General features: G+C 54.3%; 8 protein-coding genes across 8 annotated transcripts; 3 read left to right on the top strand and 5 right to left on the bottom strand.

The window, feature by feature from the left end:
* Positions 1–123: 123 nt before the first annotated feature.
* On the top strand, positions 124–1305 carry A1O7_05524 (glycine cleavage system T protein; the record flags this gene model as incomplete). The annotated part of the gene is made up of 1 exon (XM_007759533.1): positions 124–1305. The coding sequence occupies one exon, from the start codon at positions 124–126 to the stop codon at positions 1303–1305; it is 1182 nt and encodes a 393-aa protein (XP_007757723.1).
* A 3099-nt stretch (positions 1306–4404) lies between these two features.
* On the bottom strand, positions 4405–5658 carry A1O7_05525 (uncharacterized protein; the record flags this gene model as incomplete). The annotated part of the gene is made up of 1 exon (XM_007759534.1): positions 4405–5658. The coding sequence occupies one exon, from the start codon at positions 5656–5658 to the stop codon at positions 4405–4407; it is 1254 nt and encodes a 417-aa protein (XP_007757724.1).
* Positions 5659–12147: 6489 nt separating this feature from the next.
* A1O7_05526 (eukaryotic translation initiation factor 3 subunit G) lies at positions 12148–13220 on the bottom strand (the record flags this gene model as incomplete). Its single annotated transcript, XM_007759535.1, has 3 exons — positions 12148–12372; positions 12445–13105; positions 13204–13220. The coding sequence occupies 3 exons, from the start codon at positions 13218–13220 to the stop codon at positions 12148–12150; spliced, it is 903 nt and encodes a 300-aa protein (XP_007757725.1).
* A 468-nt stretch (positions 13221–13688) lies between these two features.
* A1O7_05527 (oxidoreductase) lies at positions 13689–15036 on the bottom strand (the record flags this gene model as incomplete). Its single annotated transcript, XM_007759536.1, has 6 exons — positions 13689–13889; positions 13945–14409; positions 14455–14531; positions 14585–14655; positions 14711–14838; positions 14890–15036. The coding sequence occupies 6 exons, from the start codon at positions 15034–15036 to the stop codon at positions 13689–13691; spliced, it is 1089 nt and encodes a 362-aa protein (XP_007757726.1).
* A 988-nt stretch (positions 15037–16024) lies between these two features.
* On the top strand, positions 16025–17481 carry A1O7_05528 (dihydropteroate synthase; the record flags this gene model as incomplete). The annotated part of the gene is made up of 2 exons (XM_007759537.1): positions 16025–16440; positions 16485–17481. The coding sequence occupies 2 exons, from the start codon at positions 16025–16027 to the stop codon at positions 17479–17481; spliced, it is 1413 nt and encodes a 470-aa protein (XP_007757727.1).
* Positions 17482–17827: 346 nt separating this feature from the next.
* A1O7_05529 (uncharacterized protein) lies at positions 17828–19333 on the top strand (the record flags this gene model as incomplete). Its single annotated transcript, XM_007759538.1, has 2 exons — positions 17828–18283; positions 18335–19333. 2 exons carry the CDS (start codon positions 17828–17830, stop codon positions 19331–19333), a joined length of 1455 nt encoding a protein of 484 aa, XP_007757728.1.
* Positions 19334–20665: 1332 nt separating this feature from the next.
* A1O7_05530 (uncharacterized protein) lies at positions 20666–22177 on the bottom strand (the record flags this gene model as incomplete). Its single annotated transcript, XM_007759539.1, has 1 exon — positions 20666–22177. One exon carries the CDS (start codon positions 22175–22177, stop codon positions 20666–20668), a length of 1512 nt encoding a protein of 503 aa, XP_007757729.1.
* Positions 22178–22328: 151 nt separating this feature from the next.
* On the bottom strand, positions 22329–23023 carry A1O7_05531 (uncharacterized protein; the record flags this gene model as incomplete). Its single annotated transcript, XM_007759540.1, has 2 exons — positions 22329–22395; positions 22524–23023. 2 exons carry the CDS (start codon positions 23021–23023, stop codon positions 22329–22331), a joined length of 567 nt encoding a protein of 188 aa, XP_007757730.1.
* Between the last annotated feature and the right edge of the window lie 2236 nt (positions 23024–25259).

Genomic DNA, 25259 nt, shown 5'->3' on the forward strand with positions numbered 1-25259 from the left:
ACGAGCTTTCCGCTGGCGGGAGGATCGTGTCTTTCGCCCCAGGTACGCCATGCATCTTCCGGGTCGAGCCAGGAACTCAAGCATACGCCGTTGTACGACCTGCACGTCTCCCTCGATGCAAAAATGGTCCCGTTCGCGTCCTTCTCCATGCCCTTGCAGTACCCAGACGTCAGCCATAAGGATTCCCACCTCTGGACTCGCCAACATGCCAGCCTGTTCGACGTCTCTCACATGGTCCAGCATAAACTCTCCGGCGAGTTGGCCGAGGAGTTCTTGATGACTGTCACGCCTGCGGCCCTGAAGGAGCTGGAGAAGCACCGATCTACCCTGTCGTGTCTGTTGAATGAGCAAGGCGGGATCGTGGACGACACGGTGATTTCCCGGATCGGGAAGGATGGGTTCTACTTTGTCACGAATGCCAACTGTCGAGAGAAGGATCTGAAATTCCTGGACGAGCAGATGGGCAAATTTTTGAAAGCCCAGGGCGCCTCAAAGGAAAAGATCAACTGGCACGTCCTTGACCACCACGCCCTGTTGGCACTCCAAGGCCCTCAGGCCGCGGACGTTTTGCAAGCCCTCGTGTTCAACGACACGGAGGATGAAGGTCTCGACACGAGCCTGGAGACACTGTACTTTGGCTCTAGTCGGTGGATTCAACTCACACTACCCGAGTCAGGAATGAATACGCCGTCTCTCCTCATTACTCGTACGGGCTACACCGGCGAAGATGGCTTTGAGATCTCGATCCCCCCTGAGAATGGAGATGCGACAGACCTAACAACCAACATCGCAAAGGCATTGACGGCGGACCAGTCAAAGGTCCGCTGGGCGGGGCTCGGGGCGAGAGATTCGCTGCGGTTAGAGGCCGGCATGTGCCTGTACGGCCACGACCTGAACGAGCAGATCACACCACCAATGGCAGCTTTGGGCTGGTTGGTCGGCAAATCTCGCCGTGGGGATAACCCCTCCCCCACCTTCAACGGCCATGAGACCATCAACAAGCAGCTCGCTGCGCCGAAGAGCATGTCGGAGCGACGAGTTGGGCTCCTGATCGAAAAGGGCCCGGCCGCACGCGAAGGCGCCGAAATCGTCGATCTCGAACACGACAATGAGGTCGTTGGGCGGATTACCTCGGGATCTCCCAGTCCAAGCTTGGATGGTCAGAATATCGCCATGGGGTACATCAAGAATGGTCTCCACAAAAAGGGCACACAGGTCGGGGTCAAGGTGCGCAAAAACGTGAGGAAAGCGGAGGTCGTCAAAATGCCATTTGTGCCGAGCAAGTTTTTCACCAAGCCTTCGTAGAGGTTGGATGCGACATGAGGGAATTTGAATTCCGTCTCTGAAAGACGCCGATCAGATCGGTGGAGAGTCCGTATTGAGGCGGCTGAAGCATCCGGTGCAATCAACATCCCTGGTCGACGTGCCCGTGCAATGATGGAGTTGGGGGTATGTCGCGGTACTGGTAACGGTTGATGGTATTTGTGCCACCGCGGAGCCGTTCCCGATCCTGGTCCCGCTTCTGATCCCGCGTGATGGTTGACCGTGAGGATGTGCTCTAAGTGACCGAAATGGTGATTGCCTGGCGCGGAAACCTGGCCTCACATGATCTTCAGTGCTCGTAGCCAAGTTAGCATTTTGTCTGCTCCGCTCAGGAGGGTGTGGGCTTGTGTCTCTCCAACTCAACTGGAGCCTCGCTTCTATTCCTCATAGGTCGCTGCAGCACAGCCGGCGGTGTCCATGCAGGGTCTCGCGCTATCATGAGGAGAGGCCCTGGGATATTCCATCGTGCGGACTGAATATCTAGCCTCTCACAAGCCCCCGAATGTCCATCCAAAGCGACCACTTCGCCGCCGGGGAAGCGACCATGACGGCCATTGCTTTAATGGTACAAGGAACTCGTGGCAGGTAGCAGATCGCCCGCCTCGGCCAGTCGTCGCCAAGCCCGTGTCCGAGAATGAAGAGTAGAAAGTAGAGTTTGGACTAATGATGGTTAGCCCAAAGCGTATGGTGATGGAGGCCGAAACCATTCGCACGCTGGGCTCTCCGTCTTCGCGGCAGGTGCCCCATCCGCGTCCGCGCCCACGTCCACGCGCTGTGGCCGTCGCTGCTGGGGCCCCGGCTTGGGGCTAGCTCTGTCTTGCTCTAGCCTATTTTGACGACATTCGCTCCAAGTATCCGAGTTCCATCTGGATGCCGTCGGACAAATCTGGTGTAACTGACAGCATCTGTGATCTCCTACGGGATGTACAAAGCCAATTCTCGTGTCTGCCACTCTTGACATGCACGTCGTGACGGAGCGGAGAGGCACACCCACCACCCATCTCCCCACTGCAAGCCAATTGATGTCATTGCCTGTTCTGGAGGGAGGCTAAGAGTCCTTTGTGCTTGCTCCGAGGGCTGTGATTTGAAGCAGCCATCGGTACGAGGAGGCTAGTCGCCCAGGTTTGCAAAAGGCAATCGGGCTGAGACCATTCCTACGCCCAAGGTTCTTTGTTCGTCAGCTCTGGCAGGCAAGAATACAATGCGCTAGTCGAAGTCGCGAAGTGAAGGCCAGACTTGCGGCAACATGTGCAGTTCCAAACTTCGCAGGACGACTGGGTTGGTTGATGTCTGAGTCCATGTTCTTCAGTCGCGTGCTTGTCACCATGTTTGACCGCCAATCTCTTCGAAGTGGCGAGGGTGATTCAAGAGACTCGGTGGCTTTGAGATGTTAATTCTGGCCAACTCCTGTCATCTACTCCGTGCATTTCAGCATATGAAAATGCAAAGCACTGTGCAGCGCGCTGTCGAGTCTTTCCTTTCGCGAGGACCGAGGCGTCGCATTTGGGCTCCGGGTGCAAGCTGGTGGTGGGATGAGAGATTGTGCATCCACGAAATCCATGTTTATTTGCGGATCAGTTGCGCCCTGAGGCTGTGCCCACCCTTTCACCTGCACTCCACCTTGTAGGCTACTCTAGGCTTGCTTGGTAAAGCTCACAGCTCGACTCTCCGGCGGCCTCTGACTCGTTTCAAGAGCGCAATGACCCGGCTAAGTGAGGTTGGGATGGTGTCCCGGAGTCCAGGGGAGAGCTGTCATTCCTGCATGCCTGGAGCGTTCCCCGACTGTGGAGGGGAAGCTGCCGTGATCTCTGGTGCAAAATTGACTCGTCACATTTTGCTCGTGCCTGGGAATCGCGGCTTGTGGGGTGGATTCTTCTTTGTTGGCGAAAAGGGCCGAGGGATGCAGAGCGTGGTGACTCTCAAACACACCCATGTCGCTTAGGGAGTTTAGCTACTCGTCCCATTCTTTTCGTCTCCCGACATGTGTTGATATCGCCAGCAGATGATCATGCCTAAGCAGTGAGCCAAAGCCGATGCGGCGAAAACTCTTTCAAGACCAGCACACACAGATGGAATCGGGATACGATACGAGGGAGGTGCCCGTGTATGATCGTGCCGCACGATCTCGAGGACATTGTTCAACCGCGATTAGCTCATCGCTGCAAGGGCAGGAACGAGCCGGACACGTCGTGGGTCCCGGCCAGCTACTGGCAAGCGGTGGCGACAGGCACGGGAAAGCCATCCTGGAGGCTTAGAGGCTTTGCCCTAGTGGACGGGAAAGAGTGTCAGAATGGACATGATTGCTTTAGAGACCACCTCAAAATGTAACAGAAGGGGCCACCAGCCGTGTATCCTCCGCTCCAATTGCTGCTTTCCTTAGCCGACTTATCGCATGCTCCAACACACCCAGCAGTGTGTCGTTCCCAGTGATTCTCGCTGGCTCCATTCCCGTTGCCTGTGCACCCCTAGGCTCCAAAGTGAAAAAAACAAGCTTGTCCAAACCTCTAAGTAGCGAGCTGATCATGTGCCGTGTCATATCGTCATGTCGTGCTGTCATGTCCCAATTCCCGTTCCGTTAAGTTCATCCAGATCCAGCCGCAAACCAGTGTCACCAGGCCATATTCTCATGCAATAGCCTGACAGTAGTCACCGAGTGCCCGTTAAAGCTCGCTCTTGACTCCGCCTAGCTGTTCCCCCGAAATACATACCTTGCCATCTATATCGCTGATGTAGTGATTCAGATTCCTACTCCTCATAGACCGTGAAACGAAGGGCTGTGGAGAGAAAGAAACCTGTCATATCCCGCCCCAAGTCTCATTCTGTGGACCCTTTGATGCACTATGCACCCTGCAATGCACTGGGGATCTCTAGACGCTGTGAAACCCCATGCTGTGTTCCACGTGGTGTAAAGCCCTTGCGCCGTCGTACAACATGTTTCCAGAAATGCTGACCAAGAATTCAGGTGAAGTCGCAATATATGTTAGTGATGTTTCAATGAGGTCTCGTGTCAATCAGAAAATTGAGCTAAGCTTGACCAAGCCAGTCCCCGTGGCATTGACTGTCCACCTCGTTGGCCGTGGGTCAAGATGACGCGCACAACAATTTGGAGTATGCCATGGTTGAGAAGTCGGGCAGTGATGGTAGAGCGTCGGTGTATGGCTCTCGCAACGGATATCGTAGATAATCCCCTTCCTCGTCAGTCTCCAATGGCCTCTTCCGGCTGATACTGCGACGGTCCAAACTGCTGAACATGACGTCGTCACTACCTTCCGAAACTGGCGTCAGCGCGGACGTGTCGGAGGACAAGGTGAACGACGATTTCCTCGTGTGCGAGTCGGAGATGTTGAGCTCAGCATCTGTTGTCGTACAGTCTTGCGTGGTCGCCGATACCACGCTTGCTGGTGAGAAGCGGGAGTTCGCTGCATGGCGGTAGCTGGATCCGCCGTAATGTCTGTTTGGCCCATAGCCATCCCAAGCTACTGAAGGGTGGCCATGACCAAAGGCCCCAGACGAAAGAGCGCCAGGATGGGCACTTGCTCCATGACCGCTACCACAGTCGGGATCCATACTCGCCTGGCTGTCTCGGCGTCCGTTATCCTTGTAATGGCCTGGTGAACGACCGCGCACCACCATAGGATCAGACTCCTTCGTAGCAATGACAACCCAGTCATCGTGACCTTGCCTCCCAATGTTGGCGGCGAGCTCCACCACCACCAAGAAGTATTGTTGTTGGGCTCGACGTTTGCCGTTGTTTGCGGTAGCCTTTTGGAACTGTATTCGTTCGAATGTGTAGGTAGTTGGCGGAGAATTCGCTCCCGGAGTCTCGAAAGACGCGAAAGTACCCATGCTGGCGGAATGGACGTGATTCACGCCTGGGTACATGTGTCCAGCGCTTGAGTATGTGCCATTGGGGCCCAATCCATGGCTGTGCGAGGGCGCAATCTGCTGCCGGCCCGGTACGCGCTCTGTTGCCTTTTCCCGTTTGGGAGTATGCTGGACCAGCCCCCGAGTTTCGCTCTCACCATTGGTGGTTACTGCAGTCTTTGCAGAAATGGAAACAGCAAAATTTTGAATCAATTCTTCTGACCCATTCTTGTTGAGGTAAAGTGGTGCTTCGGCCATGCTGTTTCTGAAGTTGAATGCACATTGTACAGCAAAGTAGTTTCGACGGTAGCAGGTCCACTTGCGGTCAACCTGGAAAAAGCCTTTCTGTATGCTGGCCGTGATCTCTGGCACGAGGGTTTGGCCACGAAGCGTCAATACCTGATGGAGCACATTCGTTTCGTGGAATGGGGGCCCATCTCGGCCAGTGCAGCTCTGGCTATCTTGAGACATGTTCGCACCTGGAAAAGCCGGATCCGGGATGGAAAACGGATATTGACCATTGGTGCGAGGAGGATAAGTAGTTGAATACCTGATCCCATGTGGGAAAGACTGGGACGGTATACCGTTTGAATATTGTGGCAGTCTCTCCATAGTTCTGATTGTTTGTCCGATGCCGTTTGCCGCACTGTACGGGTGAGAAATCTGTGGAGGCGACAGTGGAGGGCTGTGGGACAAACATCAGCACGTGTCACAAAGCTGGTAACTGCATTACATGAAAAATGGCACGTACACTCGATGGTGACGGTCTATGACTGTCATTGAAGGCCCAGTCCAGTGGGACGAGAGAAGCGAGGGAGGTGCGCTCGAGAAATGGTCAGACGTGCACGCATTGCTAGGAAAAGGCTTTGGGAGCGTAGTATAGCCGTTGGAAGAAGTTGTAGGATTCCCACTAGTGCTCGCTGAGCCAGTCGTGGAGTCGGGAGGGCTCAGCAGAAGCTGTGAGCTCTGGTGATACCTGAAAGTGACGTGAATGCGTCAGTAAGACAGAACTGGTCAAATGCTTTGTTCTGGGTTATATGTGACACCTCAGAGGTGCGACAACCGGGTCACGGGAGGAGCAAATCCAACGGATTGCCAAATCGCCCGGGAAATCGTCAGCGACCTTTTGCACCGATCATCCACTCCCAGAGTGGACAACCCCTTGCGCTGGTGATGCCCAACGGTGCAAGGCTCTTGATTTGCGTCGAGACCAGGTTGTCGGTCCGGCGGACACTATTGGGTGCTCGAAGACACATGAACGGGCGGGGAAAGCAAAGAGTCGGATACTCACGGTGTTTCGCTCAGCAGCGAATTGCCATTGAAGTCGAGACTGGGGTTTGCTGGCAACGCCACGCCTGACGTGCCACTCGTCAAGTTGCTCCGAGGCCTTCGGCTCGAGTACGAGAGGTCATTGGCAGAGAAGGCTGAATTTGAAAAGGGACGCCCCTGCCCGAGATATTTGTCTGCAAAGTCGAACGGTAACGGTTGCGGTTGATGAAGCAGTGCTGCAACTAAGGTCAGAGGGGCCAGTAGTAATGAACAGAGTTCTCGAGGACACGATTTGATAAGAGAAGAAAGCCTAGCACAAGCTTCCTGCATATCGGCGGCTGAGGGTCTTTTCGCGGGCAATTGCCCATTCAGCACCAATTTGGCAGGCAGCGTAGGACGGAGCGGGGCATCCTGGTCAGGCCCGTAGGTGGCAACCGCGCCGCGCAACGAGTGCACAGCGGCCTCCCAATGTGGCAGTCGATGTGCACACAGCATATCAATGCCAGATTGCCGAGCCGCAGCATGGTTATGTCGACTCGGGCCTTGAACATCAAACACCACGGACATCATGGGCTGTCAATAAACAAAAAGTTGACGTAAATACGTACCGGGATCCATGATTATCGTCCAATGCACGGGCAAGGCTGAATCACCGCAGGGGAAATAGAGTTTCCACCGTGCTGGAGTGTTTTAACTGAGCTAGGGGTGTCGTGTTTGGCAGTCGTGGGGAGTCGGTTCGTGTTCGGCCGTCCACTAATCCAATTGTTCTCGGGTGTGCTCCAGTTTGGGCGTGCTCTGCTGAGCACTCCAGACCCCCAATGGGACGCAGGGAACTCTCCCTGCCAATAGCGAAAGTCCGCGAAGTCGCATAGGAAGTTGACGGAGGTCTTGACGATCGATGCCAATTACTGAAGGTCAGTAAGTACTTGCACTTCATATTTCAGAGGCTCATAGGATAATCGAGCGCTCATTGAGCTACCAGATTAAACACGGCTAGAGGCGTACTCTGCACTCACCTTTGGCGCTGGCACCACTGTTCGCTTCTTCCAACTACTTACTTTTGGTGGCTGTGCTGCGATTGGTCAGTGATCATGTCGTGTGTCGTTGACCTCTCGGAACTCACATTCTATTCACTAACAAACAGGATTGTCTGTTTACCTGCGTCAAGCCCTTTTCTCTGCCGTCTTCGCAATGGCAGAACAGTTCCCTCGTCTGGACGGTCGTCGCTCGACAATCTCCGCGCTGAAGCTCCGTGTGTGGATGAGCACTCCCGGCGCCGTCACGATTGAATGCGAACGACACGTCAACGGCGGCAATACCTCATACGGATCGACGGGTAGACCTCGACTCGGTCGTTCGTGATACGGACCTTTTGCAGTCAAGATATACTCGAACGGGCGTGTTGAGACGAAAGGGAAGGAATGCGCGGGAAAATCCAAAGATGGAGCACCAGAAAGTTTCTGATCAAGAAAGGGCTTCGGGGGACCGAGTGGAATAGAAAAGTGTTCAGGTGAATGCGCCTACCTCCGTCAACACCAAGCGCAGGGGGTTCCACACAAGCCTTAAGCCTCTGGCCTGGCCTAATTGGGCAGGCTGGGACTCCAGGTCGGAATGCCTGGATCGGACGTAGAAATGACTAGCTCAGCCTGCGGCGCAGCGTTCAGATCTGACGTTTCGCTTCAGTCTCCTGTGAGGGTATGGATTAACCAGACGTCGTTGCCAAGGGCCGTTCAAAGGACGGCTGCATATTGGACAGGCCAATGACAATTCAGGGCATGACCTCTGAGCCTTGAGACCGCTCGACTGTGCTGCAGGCGGCCTTCTTTCGCAGCCCCAGCTTCAGCCCAGAAATTGCCACAACGTTGGCTTGGCCACCGAATCATGGCCTTGAAGCGGGAAATAAGGAGGATTTGGAAAAATCGAACCAAGTCGGACTGGAATGCAGAAAAGGAGAATGCATTCACGCGCAGACCTTGTCGAGACGGGTTTCAGCCGATCTTCGCATGAATAGATGAGAGCTGCCCACGGCCTCCCACCGCTTTCCGGGCCTGCTGCACGTGGTGGAAGACGTCTCTGCTTCGCATCGAGCATCGAATGCTGCCTTCCTGTAGGCTCACCTCGGCACCCTTTGTTTAAGGTCGTTGTTGGAGTGAGGAGGAATCATGTGGCGCAATGGATTAGCCCGCGCTACGCTCAAGAAGCGAAGATGAGCCGGTCGAGGACTTTCCATGGAGGGAATTCATTGCTCGAATGGATCAAACATTGCCGGTGTTGACAGAAAAGCCTGGAGAAAGTCAAGGACGGGTAGCGGACTTCTGGAGGACTGATCGTCGGGCGTCTTCGTAACCAACCAATAGCTACCCGGCGTGGGGCAGGGTGATGCTGGTCGAGGGCGCTCGTAGGCCCTAATTCGCGGCAGGAGCCAGGCGGGAAAGCAATATTCCGGGTAGAGAGATGTGGGCCAGGCAATGTCGACTCATGTGGAAACTTCAGTTGGCACGCGCGTGGGCCTGGGGGCAGCCAGCACGGCCGGCGAATCTCGGTGCATTCTCGCTGGTAACCCTTCAATCAAGGAAGGACAGCAGGACGTAGCCTCACAACCTCAAGCTGAACCGCCGGAGGTGGCCCCTTCAGCCTCAGCCGGCTCATTGTCACGGCGGAGTCTCTGACACTCTTGACCAAGTCTGAAAGGGGCTTGACAGGGAAAGACCCCAGTGAGGGCAAATGGAGCCGGACAGAGCCTAGAGTCGCCATTGATTCGATGGGGACGGTGGACGGGTGTTTCCAGAGACCGGAGAATGCTGCGGCCCGCAGCCTGTTGTCATCTGCAAGTATGTCGTGCGCACTTCGCGATATCCGGCATGGAGTGGGTTTCGAAGTTGGGCGAAGGGCGGAGCCGCGTCGAAATGGACGGATTCGAGCCTTTCCCAAAAACGGATCGAATTGGCCTCGGTGAGCTGGACCCAGTGGAAATAGCTTACTCCCGACTCAGGACGCGGTACGGCATGTGTTGGTGCCATTTCGACAATGAAACCAGAGACAAAGGGGGCCATGTGGCGGAGAGGTGAAGGTGAGGATTGGAGAAATGGTTTCAAGGACGAGCACGCGGACAAATCGGACGTGGAGTTGCGACTTCCTCAAGAAAAGAGTTGACGGGACAGCCACCTCAGCATCACGACGTTCGTTTCCAGCCCTTCAACGTCGCCCCTACACCTGTCGCTCGCAACTCTGACGGTTCCGCTGACCTTCTATGTACCTCATTACAATTTGGGGTGTCGGCAGCTCCTCTCCGCGAACAAATCGAGCTCAGGCGCCAAGTACTGAAGTGACAGTGGACGATGAACGCTCAACGCCGTTCTCAGCCATCAGGTGAATGTGGGCAATTCACTCTCTGCTCACACGCACACATTTGCAGACATTGCCAGACTTGTTACCGAGCTCTTGCTTTCGTCCTCCTTGTGGACAAGGACAAAATTACATACTAGGAAATCAGGCCTCGTCCCACGCTCGAACAGTTGGTTGCGGGCCTACTCCTAATCGCCAACTGCGTTACCACCCAAATACCCCCCACCAGCATACGCCTTCTTCCTCCGTTGGCACAATATCTGCTTAAACTTCGGCAAGTGCACGTGTGACTTGCCGAGCCAGCCGCAGTAATGTGACGAGGAGGAAAGGGATCAGAAGACGACGGGCATGCCGCAGACGATCAGACTTGCAAGTCTGACAGGTCGGCGAAGAAGTCTCAAGATTACACCCAGTAACACGTTATTGTGACTCACAAGCAAGTCTACCTAAGCTCAACAGCGCCCCCAGCTTCATTTCAAGAAACCTGGTACTCCACTTGCCGACAAAGCGCTGGCGAGGCCTCTGTTGGCCCCTGACAAATCCTGTGACCTTGACAGGTCGTACTGCTAAATGTCTCTCTTGCAGCTCGAACCACCGGTTCGTCCGTGGCTCCTTCCGCAGTGTGACCATGTTGTGGGATCCTCCAGTGTTTGTCAACACCGTCAAGGTTGAGCTGGGGTAGTGGTTATTCAGTGCCTCTGTTGTCAACCTATTTGGCTGAAGATCCTCCCAAACTCCGATTTGGAATGCTTCCAGATGCTAGCACTGGACATCGGATTCGCATTTTTGAATCATCTGAACATGGGGGAGCCGATGCGGAGTGACACCTGGTGCTGCCATGGCGTGCCTACCACGATCCTGCCATCCTTTCCGGGCGAGCGAACCCGTTGCTGCCGGGACGAGCTTCCCCGACGCAGGTCCCAACAAGAAGACTGAAACTCAGGAAAATGTTTGGCTCAGCTGCCCAGGGGGATCACCCTTTTCAAGAGCCGTCGGACGATGGCAGTCCTGGATTAGTTTCCCTCTTCGGGCTATTTTGAACACGACTGGCCATCAACAAGAACAGTAGTTGACATGGAGACTTTCCCATCAATGCGTCAGGGCGGAGGGTCTGGCTCCACGCTGCTGATGAGATCCTAGGCATGTCAGGCTTCGGCACCGCTGATTTATCAAGCTTTACTGGGGCACCATCAGGCGGAGAAGTCGGAGCTGACGTGGTTGTGCAAGCATGTTGTCTTCTGGTGTTGCAGGCCCTGGAAAGAACCATGCTTAGGCCACAGGCAGCACGTTGTGCACGTCGATCGACCCACTCGCGTTCAGCCATGTTTGACCACGATGACCTACCATTCGTAAAATGTTCCAGAAATACATGAAATCACCCTCCTTATTCTCTATGTCTTCTGGTTGCCATCACCGCTACCGTTACTCACCGCTTTACCTTGGTATGCCATCTGCAGAGGCCACGCGACCCGAACATCAACCCGGTTCGAACAGACGGTCGTACACGGCTATCGGACGTTTCGATCGTGGCTCTCAAGGATACGTTCTCCTGCCCTTTTCTGCGCTTTCCGGAGCCTCAGCCACGAAGTAGACACTCCAATGTCTGAGATCTCTGAGCCTTACACCCTATCGATCTATGGAGCCACCGTTTCCGCTTGCACCATTAGGCAAAAGTTCTGTCTTTCGCTAGGCAAGGATGAGGAGGGCAGGGAACTGCATCGAGCAGGTTGACCTTGGCTGGGGCTGCAACCGTTTTGCGGGCCATCCGAGGCTGTCAAGGTTGGTCGAATATCATATCACCGGACAATCCATTGCATGAACGAGTGAGACCTAATTCCAACCACCAGGCGTATGGCTCATGTCTTGGACCACTATTACCGACTAAAGTTTCAGGGCTCAGCCTCGTAATGTGCAGATCATCCTCACCCTGGTTCCCAGGCTTGGAACTCCTACTCGCGGCACAAGGCGCCAGCGCCCCCGCAGGTGACTTTGTGGCCCGCCTGGATTCGTTCTCGAGGCAGGCTCAGCTGTGTGAAGACTCAGCACGCGTATCTTAGACGACTGCGCAGGTACAGAAGCAGGAACCGTGTCTTGTCATGGGTCACATATCTATGCATTCCTCTGTGCCATTCTTCCATAATGCTCGTTCGCGCCATTAAGGCGTATCCTTTTCGGTGCCTTCAGACCGTTCATTCCCAAACTGACTGTACCGAGCGAAAGGTGCCAGAATTCCGGTATCTGTCAACTCTTCGCTGGCTCTCCCCACGTCTCCTTGTTTTCCCATTCTGTTATCCAGTCTCCATAGGGAGAGCATCAGACCGACTCACCGGCATCCTCGCCCGCTTTCTAGGTTGTCCTCTTGGCAAACTCGACTCTGAGAATCAAGTGCCGGTATCCGAAGCCATCCATCTTCTCGCACGCCCTAGCGGCATCTGATCTGTCCACAAAGCTGATAAAGGCAAAACCCTTGGCACGACCAGTATCTCGGTCTTTGGCGAGGAAGACGCGCGTGACCCGGCCAAACCGCTCAAAGAGGTCGCGGAGTTCTTGTTCTTCGGCCATCTCGGAAACCTAGCATGTGATTGTAAGCAATGATATGTTGCGCGCCGCCACAACCGCGCAAGGGAAAAAAAGGCAACTCACGTTGGTGACTCGTAACGTAGCCAAATCGTCCCTCTCGTACTTGCCACCCATCCTCTCGCCAGCGCCCGCGGCGCCCTTCCGCAAGTGCGGCGGGACATAGCTACTGCCGCCGGCGCCCAGTCCACCGGCCGCCTTGCCCCCGCCCTCTTCGTCGTCGGCCATCGGATCCGCGACGGGGGTGGCCCCATCATCCGCCGGCGCCATCGTATCCTTGAAGGGACATCTCGCAGTGAAATGCTCGCCCTGGCAAATCCGACACTTGACCTTCTTGTCCCGCAGCTGCTCCTTCAGCGACTTCTCCTCGGCCTTGCCACCACCGGACTTGGCCTCTTCGGCCTGCACATTCTTCCAATCCCTCGACGGGCGGAACAGGATGTTCTCGCCCACGGACGTGGTGTCGGGCTGGGGACCCTTGGGTTTTCCCTTCTCCAGACCAAACTTGGCCCACTCCCTCCGTTCGGCGACAACGGGGTTGACTTTCTCCTTGATCACTGTGGTGCGGGTCTTGCGCGTGACTTTGACTTTCTGGCCTTGGTCGTTGAAGCGGTAGAGGATCGTGGTCTTGATGCCGTTCTTATCGACGGTTGTGACGGGCGCAGGGAGCGCGGTCGGGTCGTTGATCTGTTCAGAGTCCGAGACGTCGTCGGCCCAGTCAGGCCGCCTGTGCCATTCCAAAGCAATGGTCAGTGGGAATTCTGGCAGAGGGCCGCAGTTGCGGCTGTTCGGCTGCTTGAGCGGGAGAGATGGCAGTGGACTTACGTTGCTGTTTTTGACATGTTGACGATCTTGCTGGTGGGGTTCTAGAATATGTTCAGAGATTCACAGCGGTTTATGAGTCTGAAGATAGATTGATGGCAAAGTCACAGGCCTACGAACAATTCCCACATTTTCCATCGCAGTCACTGCACCGAAGGCCAAAAACGGCTTAGTGTGCCAAGGTTGGCGAATGGCCGACAGGCACAACTCGCCATCTCGTTGCCTCCTGCTCACGCCACTCCTTCGGCGATCGTAGTTCCTTACCAGAGGCGAATGAGGTGTAATGGGAAGTTCATTTGCAAAGAGAAGCGTGTCGGATTCTCACACAGCAGATAGTGGGAGAAGACAGGCGCGGGAGTCTTCAATGGCGAGCTGACGGTCGGGAGATGCAATTGCTATTCCGCACGCTACGAGTCAACTCAACCTATATGCTGTACGGAGTACAGTCCAAGTACACTTGAAATACCCCATGCTTCAATCTACAACCACTATAGCTTGCTCTTCGACACAATCAATGAATTACCGATTGTTAGAGCCTTGACCGCGTCATTCACGAACTCATCCACGATCTCGCGGGCGGTCTTCTTCTCGTTGACCACGGCGGCCGCCTTGCCCATCAGGAAGGGACGGGCGTTCTCCATCTCCTCATCCGTCAGGTCATCGCCCTTCGTCTCGAAGTCGTGCTCGACCTGAAAGATCACGTTGTTAGCATCAGTCGTAACCAATTTGGGCGGTGGCACTTACAGGAATGACGCCCTTATCTGTCAGCTGCTTAATTTCTGCTTGCCTATTCTCCTCCCAATTCTTGATGTACTCGTTATTTCTGACCCGCAATGGTCGTCCAGTGAAGATAATCGTCCTGACGTTATCGTCAAAGCCAGCAGTGCGCACCGCTTCCTGGTGTGCTTTGGGAGCACCAGCCTCCTCAGACAGCACGAAACGTGTACCAACCCAGACGGCAGAGGCACCCAGCATGAGAGCAGAAGCCAGTGATTGGCCATTGAACATACCACCTGCAGCGATGCACTGGACGGGCTTGCCAGTGAACTTCGAAGGAGGAGCTTCGGCGCAGAGTTTGGCGACGCTGGGGATGAGAATCGAAGTGGGGATGTCACCAGTGTGGCCGCCACCTTCGCCACCCTGGGCGCAGATCAAGTCGACGCCTAGCTCGAGGCATTTCTTCACATGCTTGACGTGACCGATCATATTCTGGGACAGCAGTATTAGCCAGAGGTCCACAGTGTAACCACCGACATGACTTGCCATGTATAGGATGCCATTCTTGTGAAGTTTGTCAACGATATCTCTGGGAGGAACACCGACAGCGGAGACTGTTATCAAGAGTTAACGTCCATTTTCAAGTATACCTGCTGAAAGGTCCTACCAAAGAGCTTTGCACCGGAGTCAATGATGATATCAATCAGCTCATTGAGTTTGCCCTTGGTATAGTCGTAGCTGCAACCGTGTCAGCCCTGCGCTTCAGACCGTCAGACCGTATCGTCTCACTGACTTTGTCTTTCTTGCGCTTCCTCCTACCTGCGGAAGGAGGAGGTCAACACCGAAGGGTGCGTTCTTGTCATTCAGGTAGCTCTTTAGCTCTGCGACTTGTTCTCGGAGCATGTCCGGGGTGTACCCGACCTTATGAAGGCATCAATATGTTACCAGCGTGGTGTCTGATTCATAACTTACACCACCAATGACACCAAGGCCTCCCGCGTTGGTGACGGCGGCAGCCAGCTTGGGGCCGGCTGCAACGTTCATACCAGCCAGAAGCACCGGATGCTTGATCTTGAGGAGATCGGTGGTGGTTGTCCGGAGCTGCTGAGGGGAAGACATCTTGATGTGAATTTGAATGCGATCGTAGGGAGAATTGAAAGGGATGGAATGCGAAGGATGTTTTGGGACGAGCTCGCACGATATCTGTAAACTTCAGAACAACCACCAGTCCTCTGAGGGAATTCAATCGAGTATACTCGTACTTCACAAGAGACACGGCCGGGAGCGCAAAGTAATCAGGAAAGAAGAAGTGAAGATGGGTGAACGAGAGACATGCCAAAAGGTAGTAGTGGCTCAGGTGTGACTTGAAGAGCAAAGTACCGAGGCACAGCCCGCGTACGACGTCCCATCCCTCCCAGACCTCCACATTTCCTCCACATGGCGGTAGTCTCGACTCTACTGTGTAGGGTACGAGTACGACAGTATGTCTTGGACAAGATGGGCGTTGGCAGCGACAATATGTTCCTCGGCTCGAATGAGCTGCACGACGAGTAACTCGTGCTTGCAACACCTCCGAAAACGCGAACCGGCTACGTAGCCTGGACTACACTGGGTGTTTCGTGAACATGTGGAGAAGCAAAGTCGGTAAAACTGCCAAGCTCAGTCCCCGGAAACTGAAATGCTTGTCAGAGAAAGGAAGACAGCAAGAACAGCTGGTTTGGGGTACGGGTTACCTTCACGTCAATATTGCTGGTCCTCCACTGAACCCCATTACATCTCTTCGAACTCGCAGTGACACTCTCGGCCGTTGCTGGGGACTGATCAGTTCCAAGAGGTTCGCATGTTCACCATTTCACGGCGCCATGCCAGCCGGATCAGCAGTAGATGCTGTTTGACTCAACCACCTACTCGCAAGTTGTTCGTGAACAGCAGGGTCAGTGTCCACGCCGTCCATATCACTTGGTCATGCCGCCGGATCAGTGATCCTGTAGGTCCGGTGGTGAACCAGTTGGTTCCGGGAAAAGGCGCCGCGCATACGGTCAATGTTGGCCAAGACGTGCGAATTCCTCGAAATCATCGCAGGCAATTTCACTCGACTAAAGCAAACATGAAAACATCGCTTCCTAGCCCCGACGGGCTAAACTGCGCGGCCATTGCATTTGGAAGTAATCTGGGAGACCGAGTCGCAAACATTGAAGCTGCTTTGTCTAAAATGAGAGAGCAAAATCTCCGCGTGACCAAGCTCAGCGCGCTGTATGAGACAAAGCCCATGTACTATGATGATCAGGACCCCTTCTTGAACGGTGTCTGCCAGGTCGAGACAAGTCTTGAACCTCTGCCACTACTGGATAGGCTGCAGTCAATTGAGAATGAGCTGGGCCGGAAACGTATCATTGATAAAGGCCCAAGGACAATTGATCTGGACATCGTCCTCTACAATCAGGATCACATCAAGCACCCTCGTCTTCACATCCCACACATCAGCATGCTGGAACGAGACTTTGTGCTCAGACCTCTAGCAGAGTACGTGATACTGCTATTGCCCGTTACTGAGCTAACGTGCTCAGGATTTTGCCCAACCAGCATCTACCCTCAGACTTCATTCCAAACGGATCGAATCGGACAATAAGCCAATTCCTGCAAAGTCTCCCAGAGAAGGACACCACTATGTCGCCAGTCACTGTCCTGCACCCGGATTTGCCACTCATCCGAGTCCGGGATGCGACTCGCAAGACTCATGTAATGGCTATATTGAACTTGACGCCTGATTCATTCTCGGATGGAGGCGAGCATACAGATTTGAAGATGGTCAGAGCCTCGGTGGCCAAATTCATTACTGCAGGCGCAACCATTATTGACATCGGCGGACAAAGCACCCGACCCCGAGCAGATTTCCTTGGTCCTGAGGAGGAGCTGGCACGCGTTCTCCCAGTCGTTCGTGCCATCCGGGAAATGAACGGAGCTGACAAAGTTGCCATCAGTATTGACACTTTCCATTCAGATGTGGCTCGAGAAACCATTCTAGCCGGAGCAGACATCATCAACGATGTCTCCGCAGGGTTATTGGATGAGCGGATGCTGTCAACCGTTGCCGAGCTCGGAAAGACCGTTGTTCTCATGCATATGAGAGGCGATCCTCACACCATGACACAGCTAACTGCTTACCCGGACGGCGTTGTGCACGGAGTGGCAAGAGAACTTTCCGCACGGCTTCAAGCCGCCTTGGACGCTGGTATTCCTCCTTGGCGCATAATCCTCGACCCGGGGTTGGGCTTTGCCAAGAATCAGGCGCAAAATCTCGAGCTTCTGCGGAGTCTGCGGCAATTGCGAGAAAGCACAGATTACTCGTCTCTTCTGCAAAACTATCCTTGGCTGATGGGACCGAGTCGCAAAGGCTTCGTCGGTAAAATTACAGGGGTCGCTGAAGCTTCGCAGCGAGGCTACGGAACTGCTGCCGCCGTCACCGCAAGCATCGAAGGCGGAGCCGACGTCGTTCGAATCCACGATGTTAGCGAAATGATGCAGGTCACCAAGATGGCGGATGCTATTTACCGCCGGCCCTGAGGAGCCAAGCCGGTCTGCACTCTTCTATGCAACCATCCGATCTTTGTTTGCCAGTTTGTCGGTGAGGATAGAAAACCTCCACTGCCAGAAATATTGGTCGTCTTTCGCAGTGCTAATCCCAATATGAATTAAGGTTCGGAGCTCCTTATCCGATCACGGCCGATTCGTCGCGTCACGTCCTGGATGAGCAGTTATGAGGTCATCGCCCCTGCCACCATTGAATTTCACGAGACAGGCACGAGCTGACACCGCGTGTGCTTCATCCTCGCATAATTCATGTTCTTGACCTTGTGGTATACCCGGCGACTCAGACTCACAAGCATTCGCTACCTCGACGTCCGGCAGCATGTCGTCTAACAAGCATCCATTAGGGCTACGCTGGCGTGCAAACACTCTTTTCATCATAGCCACAGTCGCTATCGGTTTATTCACCGATCTCTTTCTTTACGGACTCGTCGTTCCCGTCCTACCGTTCATGCTCCGAGAACGAATAGGTCTTCCTGAAGACAAAATCCAATCTTACGTATCCGGACTTCTTGCTGCTTATGCTGGCGCTAGTGTCGTCTGCTCTATTCCTGTGGGGATCATTGCCGACCGAACCAGTTCCCGCCGCCTACCTTTCCTCTGTGGCCTGGCCGCCCTACTTGCCGCCACGTTGTTGTTGTCGCTTGGCCAGAACATCCCTACACTCATCATCGCCAGGGTGCTGCAAGGCACGAGCGCCGCCGTCGTTTGGACTGTGGGTTTGGCTATGATCTTGGATACTGTTGGTCCTGAGAACCTAGGGAAAGTGATTGGATCGGTAAGACGTTTTCGTTTCGCCCCGCGTCACTCTTCAACTAAGACCTGTTAGATTTTCTCAATTATATCCGTTGGAGAGCTCATGGCTCCTGTTCTCGGTGGAGTATTGTACCGCAAGACCGGCTACGCAGGGGTCTTTGGACTGGGCGCCGGACTACTCGGCCTCGACTTTATCATGAGAATACTCGTCATCGAAAAGAAGGTCGCCATCCGCTACGACGAGTCCCTGGCCGTTGCAAAGAACCCACGCGAACATGGCAGCCGAGAAGAAGAATCAGATAGCAGAGATGGTGTCAGCGAAGAGGAACCGCTGTTGCCAAAGAATGAGGAAGAAAACTACCGCATACCCGAAGGTCAAAACAGACTAGTCCGAAACCTGCCCATCCTCTACTGCCTATTGGACGCTCGACTCCTGGTCGCTTTTCTCCTGGCCTTCGTCCAGGCCGCTTTACTTGCGACGTTTGACGCCACCCTTCCCACCGAAGCGCAGACACTGTTCGATTTCGACTCTCTGAAGGCTGGCCTCCTCTTTGTCGCACTCGATGTTCCGTTTCTCCTGCTTGGTCCTGTCGCTGGATGGGCTGTCGACAGATATGGCACCAAACCTGCGGCTGTTATAGGTTTTGCTTACCTCGTTCCAACATTGATCCTCCTCCGGCTTCCGTCCGCGAAGATCGCCCCTACCCGCAAGACGAATATCATTCTCTACTGTGCCCTGCTTTCTCTCAATGGTATCGGCCTGGCTATTATTGGATCTCCTTCCATCGTCGAAGCCTCTGACGTGGTCCAAAAGTACGACAAGGCAAATCCTGGTGTGTTCGGCGAGAACGGCCCATACGCTCAGCTATACGGGTTTAATTCGTTGGTGTTTTCTGCGGGGCTGACCTTTGGACCAATATTGAGTGGGACGTTGAGGGACAGTATCGGCTACAGCAACATGAATATAGTGGTTGCATCCATCTCGGGCCTGACCGCCATCTTGTCGTTTTTCTTTATTGGGGGACCGCCGAGGATTTTGGAGAGATGGCAGAGGGGACGCCAGGACAGATAGGGCCTGTCCAGCAACAAGGAAGAAAGAGAGTAGGAAACATCACCTACATAGACTAGATTTGGCTCCGACGTATCTCTAAATGCGACGTCAGCGAATACAATGACATCCTTTGGGACATTCCAAGCTATGAAATAATCGATTGCCGTCGCGTGCACCAGGAGAGTCTCCACCCGTGGCAAGGGGGCGAACATAGGTAACAAATGACTGGTGAATGACCAAGAGGCACACAAACGCAATACATTGTGGACACGACTCGATCGAAGGGCCGCTCACACAGCCACGGTCACAGCACCGCCATGCTCAAGGTCCTAGACATGCAACCCCAGTTTCCCCACTACCATCTCATGCACGGCCAATGCTACCCCATCTCACCCGATATATATAGCGTAGTCTCTCACCTACGGTTTTCGACCCGAGCGCGCTCGCATCATCCGCGCAAGCAGCTTGGGCTTGGAAGCTGCGGGGCTGAAGGAATTCGATAAGGGCATCGCGTGACGCCAGGTGTATGTGTTACATCCAGGATGATACATGAGCGGACGGAAGGTAAAGAGCTGTCCGTCGACCTGGTCTGACTTGACTAGACTTGGCTTGAACTTTCTACAGTAATAGACAGCGGGAAAGAGGAATATAGAGAGAGCGCTGGACATGAGATGAGAAGACACGAGGGAAGCGTCTGACATGATATGCACGGGCTTAGAGATTGACAAGTGATTCTTTGAGGTTTAGAATTGCCTGCATGTCTGCCTGCTTGCTTGCCCTAGGGCGGCATGTCATATTATTGATGCAAAGAACAGGTGCTTCTGGCGAGCACTGAGGGAGGACTCCGAAAATGTTGTGCGCAAGACCTGGGTGGTCACCGGTCTGGAGAGATCTGTCCCCGCTTCTGAAATCACCGCTCGCTGCCCTCCTGACTCCTGACTCCTTTAAGATGAACGGTCCGAGAGATAAAGTCCGTGGTAGACTAGTCCCGCCTCACCGCGTCCTAGTGACCTCCAGCCAACCCAGGGATGAGATCTCAGGGGAACGAGATTCGCGTTGCAACCGAGATGATCGACCTTAGGCGGCTCGAAAATTGGTGGTGGCATTGCGGACTCCGTCTTGTTTCTGCTGTTCCGCTGCGTGTGGCGATTGCTGACTCCCCAATCGGCGCCGGAGCGTCCTATGGAACTCGAAGTTCAGCAAAGCTCGCAATCATAGACTCCTGGGGGCCTTCACAATCATATTGTCATAAATACTAGAGACCAACAGAAGAAACCCGTACCATTGTTGATATTCAACGTTGGTTCGATCGCCCACTCACTCCGTGACATAGGTGTTTGAGGTTTAGTTGCCTCAACACTCTGTATCCAACAACATACCGAAACACGGATCCAGATGATGGCGCGACTGGATGCGGCGAGTCGAGAAGTTGTAGGATTGCTCAGCCTCGGGCTGGGTGTCGGGACATGCGGGACATCCCATTTGCCCGTCTTTGCGGCGGAATGGCCACCAGCAAGGTGGAGCTGGTGGTTGCGGGGGAGGCTGCCGCGTCTTTGCATCCTCTCTGTACCAGGCATTGAGTTGTTCCCATCGATATCGCTCCCGGATGAAATTCATGAGTTTCTCCGACGCAGCCGTGTATCCTCTTCCCTCGAGCATCGGCCCCAACTTTTGGGCCGCACTCCAAGTGCCACCACTGTCTAGGCCGTCGAGATGACCACGGAGGTGGAGGACTCGCCACATCTGTTTCTCCGCACTGAGGTGGTCACGCAGGTGGAGCGTCAGAGAGGCACGCCGTTCCAGCAATTCCAAGCTGAACCTTTTCAGTACGGGGCGATGGACTTGATGGACTTCGCTGCGATGTTGGTCGGCGACAAGCAATTCCGTGGCCGCCATCGCCCTCTGGCAATACTCGACAGCCAACCGGAGATTCCCTATCTCGGAATGTGCTCGAGAAACAACAGCCAGGCAACTGACAGTTAGCAGATCGTGTCGACCCATCCTTCTTTCGCAAACCGGTAGACTTTCGGTTAGCATCCGAATGGCTTTGTCGTACTCGCCCTTGCGAATCAGATGCCACGCAAAGAGATAACCACTGACAAAGTAATTCGGATGCTCGGTGCCCCAGATCTGCCCGATCTGTATGTGCGAGCGCTCCAGATCGTCACCAACGCGGTTCATGTCTTCCTCGTCGTCTCTCGCCCAGGCCCAGGCATAGCGGAAGGGTGTGGCGTAAGTGAAGCTCCGTCGCACCCGAGGCTGCCTGTCAATGAGGGCGCAGCTATCCCTGAGGAAATGGGCCAGTAGCTGCTTTCGTTCGGTTTGTCCCAATACCAGTATCACCCAGCTGAGTGCCGGAAGAATGAACTCATTATTGTGCTCCAGGGCATACTGTAGAGCATCCATTGAATGTGCTTTGCTGCGCTCTAGCGCGTCTCGCCTTGCGTCCTTTGAGCATTGCATATAACAGGGCGCGGCCCACTGGCTGGCAGTGAGTTTATGGAGTTCAGCGCTCAAGTGCTCATCAAGTCTTGCGTTACCTGAAAACGTCCGCATATCAAGGTAATCCGTCTGGGCCAGAGGGAACTTGTTCTCCAGAGAGTCGATTGATTCATTGAAATCGAAGTCCCGATGAGAATGCGGTGGTGAGCATCGCCTACAGATAGTGAATTCTGACCGAGACCATTTGACAACAGCCGTAGATGTTTCCTGGCTCTCTTCCTCGAAATCGGCTAGGCTCGTTACAGAACTTTGGCTTCCCACGGCCGGGAGGGGTCGGAGGATCGGAGCATGCGGTGAGACCGTCGAACTTGGCCATTGTACTAAGGCCGTGTGATTGAAGTCTGGAGCGAAGTTTGAGGTCATGGATGAGGCGTCGAACTGGAGAATTGGCACAGTTCGCTGGGATCGCCTGAGGCTTGGAGAAAAGGTGCTTGTATGCGTATACACGGTCTCCGGCGTATGTATACTCATTGGCGTATCCACCCCTTCTGCCATAGGCATCGCTGCACTATTGTCATAGGACATAGACTCCAGATGGATTTGCCAATTTGAACAGCTGGAGCATGGCGGCAGGCTTGACACTGGGGCGCAACTTTCCTGCTCCAGGACATTGGTGCAAACCGGAAATCTGCTATCCTGCACCGGCACTAGCTCGTTCGCTGCCCCGAGAGAGAAATTTGTGGGAGGTGACACTTGAGGTTGTGCGTACAAGGGCGACAGAAGCCCGTTGTAGGGATGGTCCTGTTCAAAGACATTCGGCCGCACCACCAAATGCTTTTCACTCCAGGAGATTTTGTTCTGTTCCAGGATCGCCTGAGCGTGAGAGAGAGAGGGTAGGTGCAAAGGCTGACCACGGGTAGCGTATCTTTTCTTGACTCTCTCACATTCTTTCCTGACCTTCTGTGTGGTGTAAGTCACTCGTTCCTCCCTTTTCGGAACCTCAAAGTCGATGTCCACGCCGCAAGACTTGTAATAGTCGGCGACGACCAACATGGCCACATACTGCTGAAAAGGGGTCTTTTTGCGCTCGAATTTCCATTCGCTAAGCCTGTTCTTGATCTGCCTCTCGCTCACTTTGAAGCCTTCGTTTTCGAGCGTTCTCTGGATATCTTCACATGTTCGATTCTCGGTCAAGTACCATCTTCGGATGACGTGCTTCCGACGCTCCCACGCCTCCTTGGGAGGCTGCGGTGAGCGATCGGCCGCCATCGGGTCGGAGGACTTATCTGTCCTTGAGACCAGGAATGGAACGAACGCCTCTAATGTGACGGTCACCGCAGAGAAGTATCCAGTGAGCGCGCTTGCAAATTCCTCCGGCACCGAGGTGGAAGAAAGGTTCGTAACAGCACAACAGGCAATGGGGGCGTTGCGGAGTCAGGTGGTCGTCTCTTTTGGCAGATAAGTGCCACAGCTTGTTATTCGTTAGAGAGGACCGGCTGTTTGAATGAAGGTGTCATATCTGTGCGACAAGGCGGCGGCACTGTGATTGGGCCAGTGGTCGATGAGGGCGCCGGGGCCAGATAGGATCAGCAGGTAGTGCCCAGTTCATGTGGACGATGGGTGGTTACAGCTTCCGAATACAAGACGTCTTTCGACGGTTGTTCCCTCCGTCGGTTCCGCAGGCGAGAAGGCAACAACGACTTGTCCAAGACGCAGCACGTGGCTAGGGGTTGGACACGGCAGTTGCCTAAGAAAGAACGATTAGTGTGCTGAGGGACGCAGGGTTGGCGAGTGCAGACAGGCGATGCCAGCGAGCCAATGTTGCTACCTAAAGGTCGTGTGGGGGGGCCGTCTGGCAGTCGGGGATCGAGTGACATACCTGGGCTCAATCTGACCGAGCACGACATGCTGTGTAACCGCGGTGTCACCTAGCCAGGCCAGAGCGGATTGAGCAGCTTTGGGCAGACAGACGTTGACGAGGTGCCAGCTGGTGCAAGATCTCGCGCTCAGTCTTTCATCCAGTGATACAGTGCGTGTGGAGCCAAACCAAGAGCCAAGAGGGCAAGAGCAAGAAGAGATTGACAAGGAGATGCATGGATGCTGAGGCTGAATGACAGGTCATAATCCGTATCCCATCCTGCCAGTGCGCAACGGACAATGCACATCGCTGCTACGAATGTGAATACATGTACCAGTACTTGCATTGGAGCGACATGGCGAGCGTTTGGGCTGGGAGGTCGAGCCTCCGGAAGTCCTGATGATTCGACCCCATCAGGTCACCCCTCAGCAGCAAATGCACAAGCCTATGTATGGATCACAAGTTTCTGTGCGCAATTGTACATGCACCAGGCGGGTGAGTGATTGTGATTGCCCGATAGCTGCAGCGACCCCCTTAGCCCCCTCCCCGCATACCTGGTAGTTTCGTGACAGTCCGTCAAAAGCGGCAATGCTGATACTGTACCCTGCCGGGACGTGGTCCTGGTTCAAGCTTCAGCTTCCTGTCTGTCCGCCACTGGTGCATGAGGGGCCGGGCGACCTGGCGTACGCTTGGGTTGGCCCAGTTCTCCACGAAGTACTCTTTGTGCTCTTCGGGCGGATATTTATTCCAGTGAAGACTGCGTGACTAAGAGGCGAGGTGACTACAAAGTGACTGTGACGGCAGAACACGGATTCAAGCCAAATATGCGGACGGGACTGTTGACCACTTCGTCGTCGATTACTGATTATAATGAGGGCCTGAGTGTCCGAGGGTTTCCTGAAGCGTTTGCACCGGCAGCTCTCTGACTGGCTGACAATCAACTTGCCAGCACACGAGGATTGCCCGCCTCTCTTTGGGCACGAATGGCTATTCCAATAAGAAGATGCGTCCTCTGCAGGCCCTGGCTCGTCAGTTTCGGGCTCAGGCCGGGTATCAATCCCCAGCTGCTGCTAGCATTGATTGGCCAACCTCGTTCTGCCCTCTCGGTCCGTTGCCTATGATTCTGACGATTGATTCAGCAAGCGCTGTAACGGTTACGATTATGGTCATGGTGATTGTTTCATTGACCATCCAGGCGGCGCACCAAGTAGACACTGAATCCTCTTCGGCCAGCCCTCAACATCCTGGCCTACAGTCTCGGCTTGCGCATTTAGCACCTTCTCTGGGCAGCCGGGACCAAGATTGGCGAGCGCATCATTCTGCTGCTCGCAACCTTCTGAGGGTGTCGGAAGGACAGCACAAGGTCGACCTCCACGGCGCTGGTTTGATGAATCTGCTGCAAAAAAAGCGGTGACGTCACGTATCCCACGTCAACTTGCCCATGGAAGTCTGCTCGAGTTTTCGTGTTGCTGCTGTGGTGCTCCAATCCCGGACGAGCTCCGTCGAGTATGGTCCATAAAGCAACGATGGAGGAGAAAACGGAGTGAGGGTGAAAGCAGACAACTACTCATGAGGTGGTTGGGCCTCCATGACAATTATCATAATGGTGAAAGGCGGTTAGACTTGCAGTATAAAATGATACTTGCA

Source organism: Cladophialophora yegresii (assembly GCF_000585515.1).
Source record: "Cladophialophora yegresii CBS 114405 chromosome Unknown aczIN-supercont1.4, whole genome shotgun sequence".
NCBI classification, from domain to species: domain Eukaryota; kingdom Fungi; phylum Ascomycota; class Eurotiomycetes; order Chaetothyriales; family Herpotrichiellaceae; genus Cladophialophora; species Cladophialophora yegresii.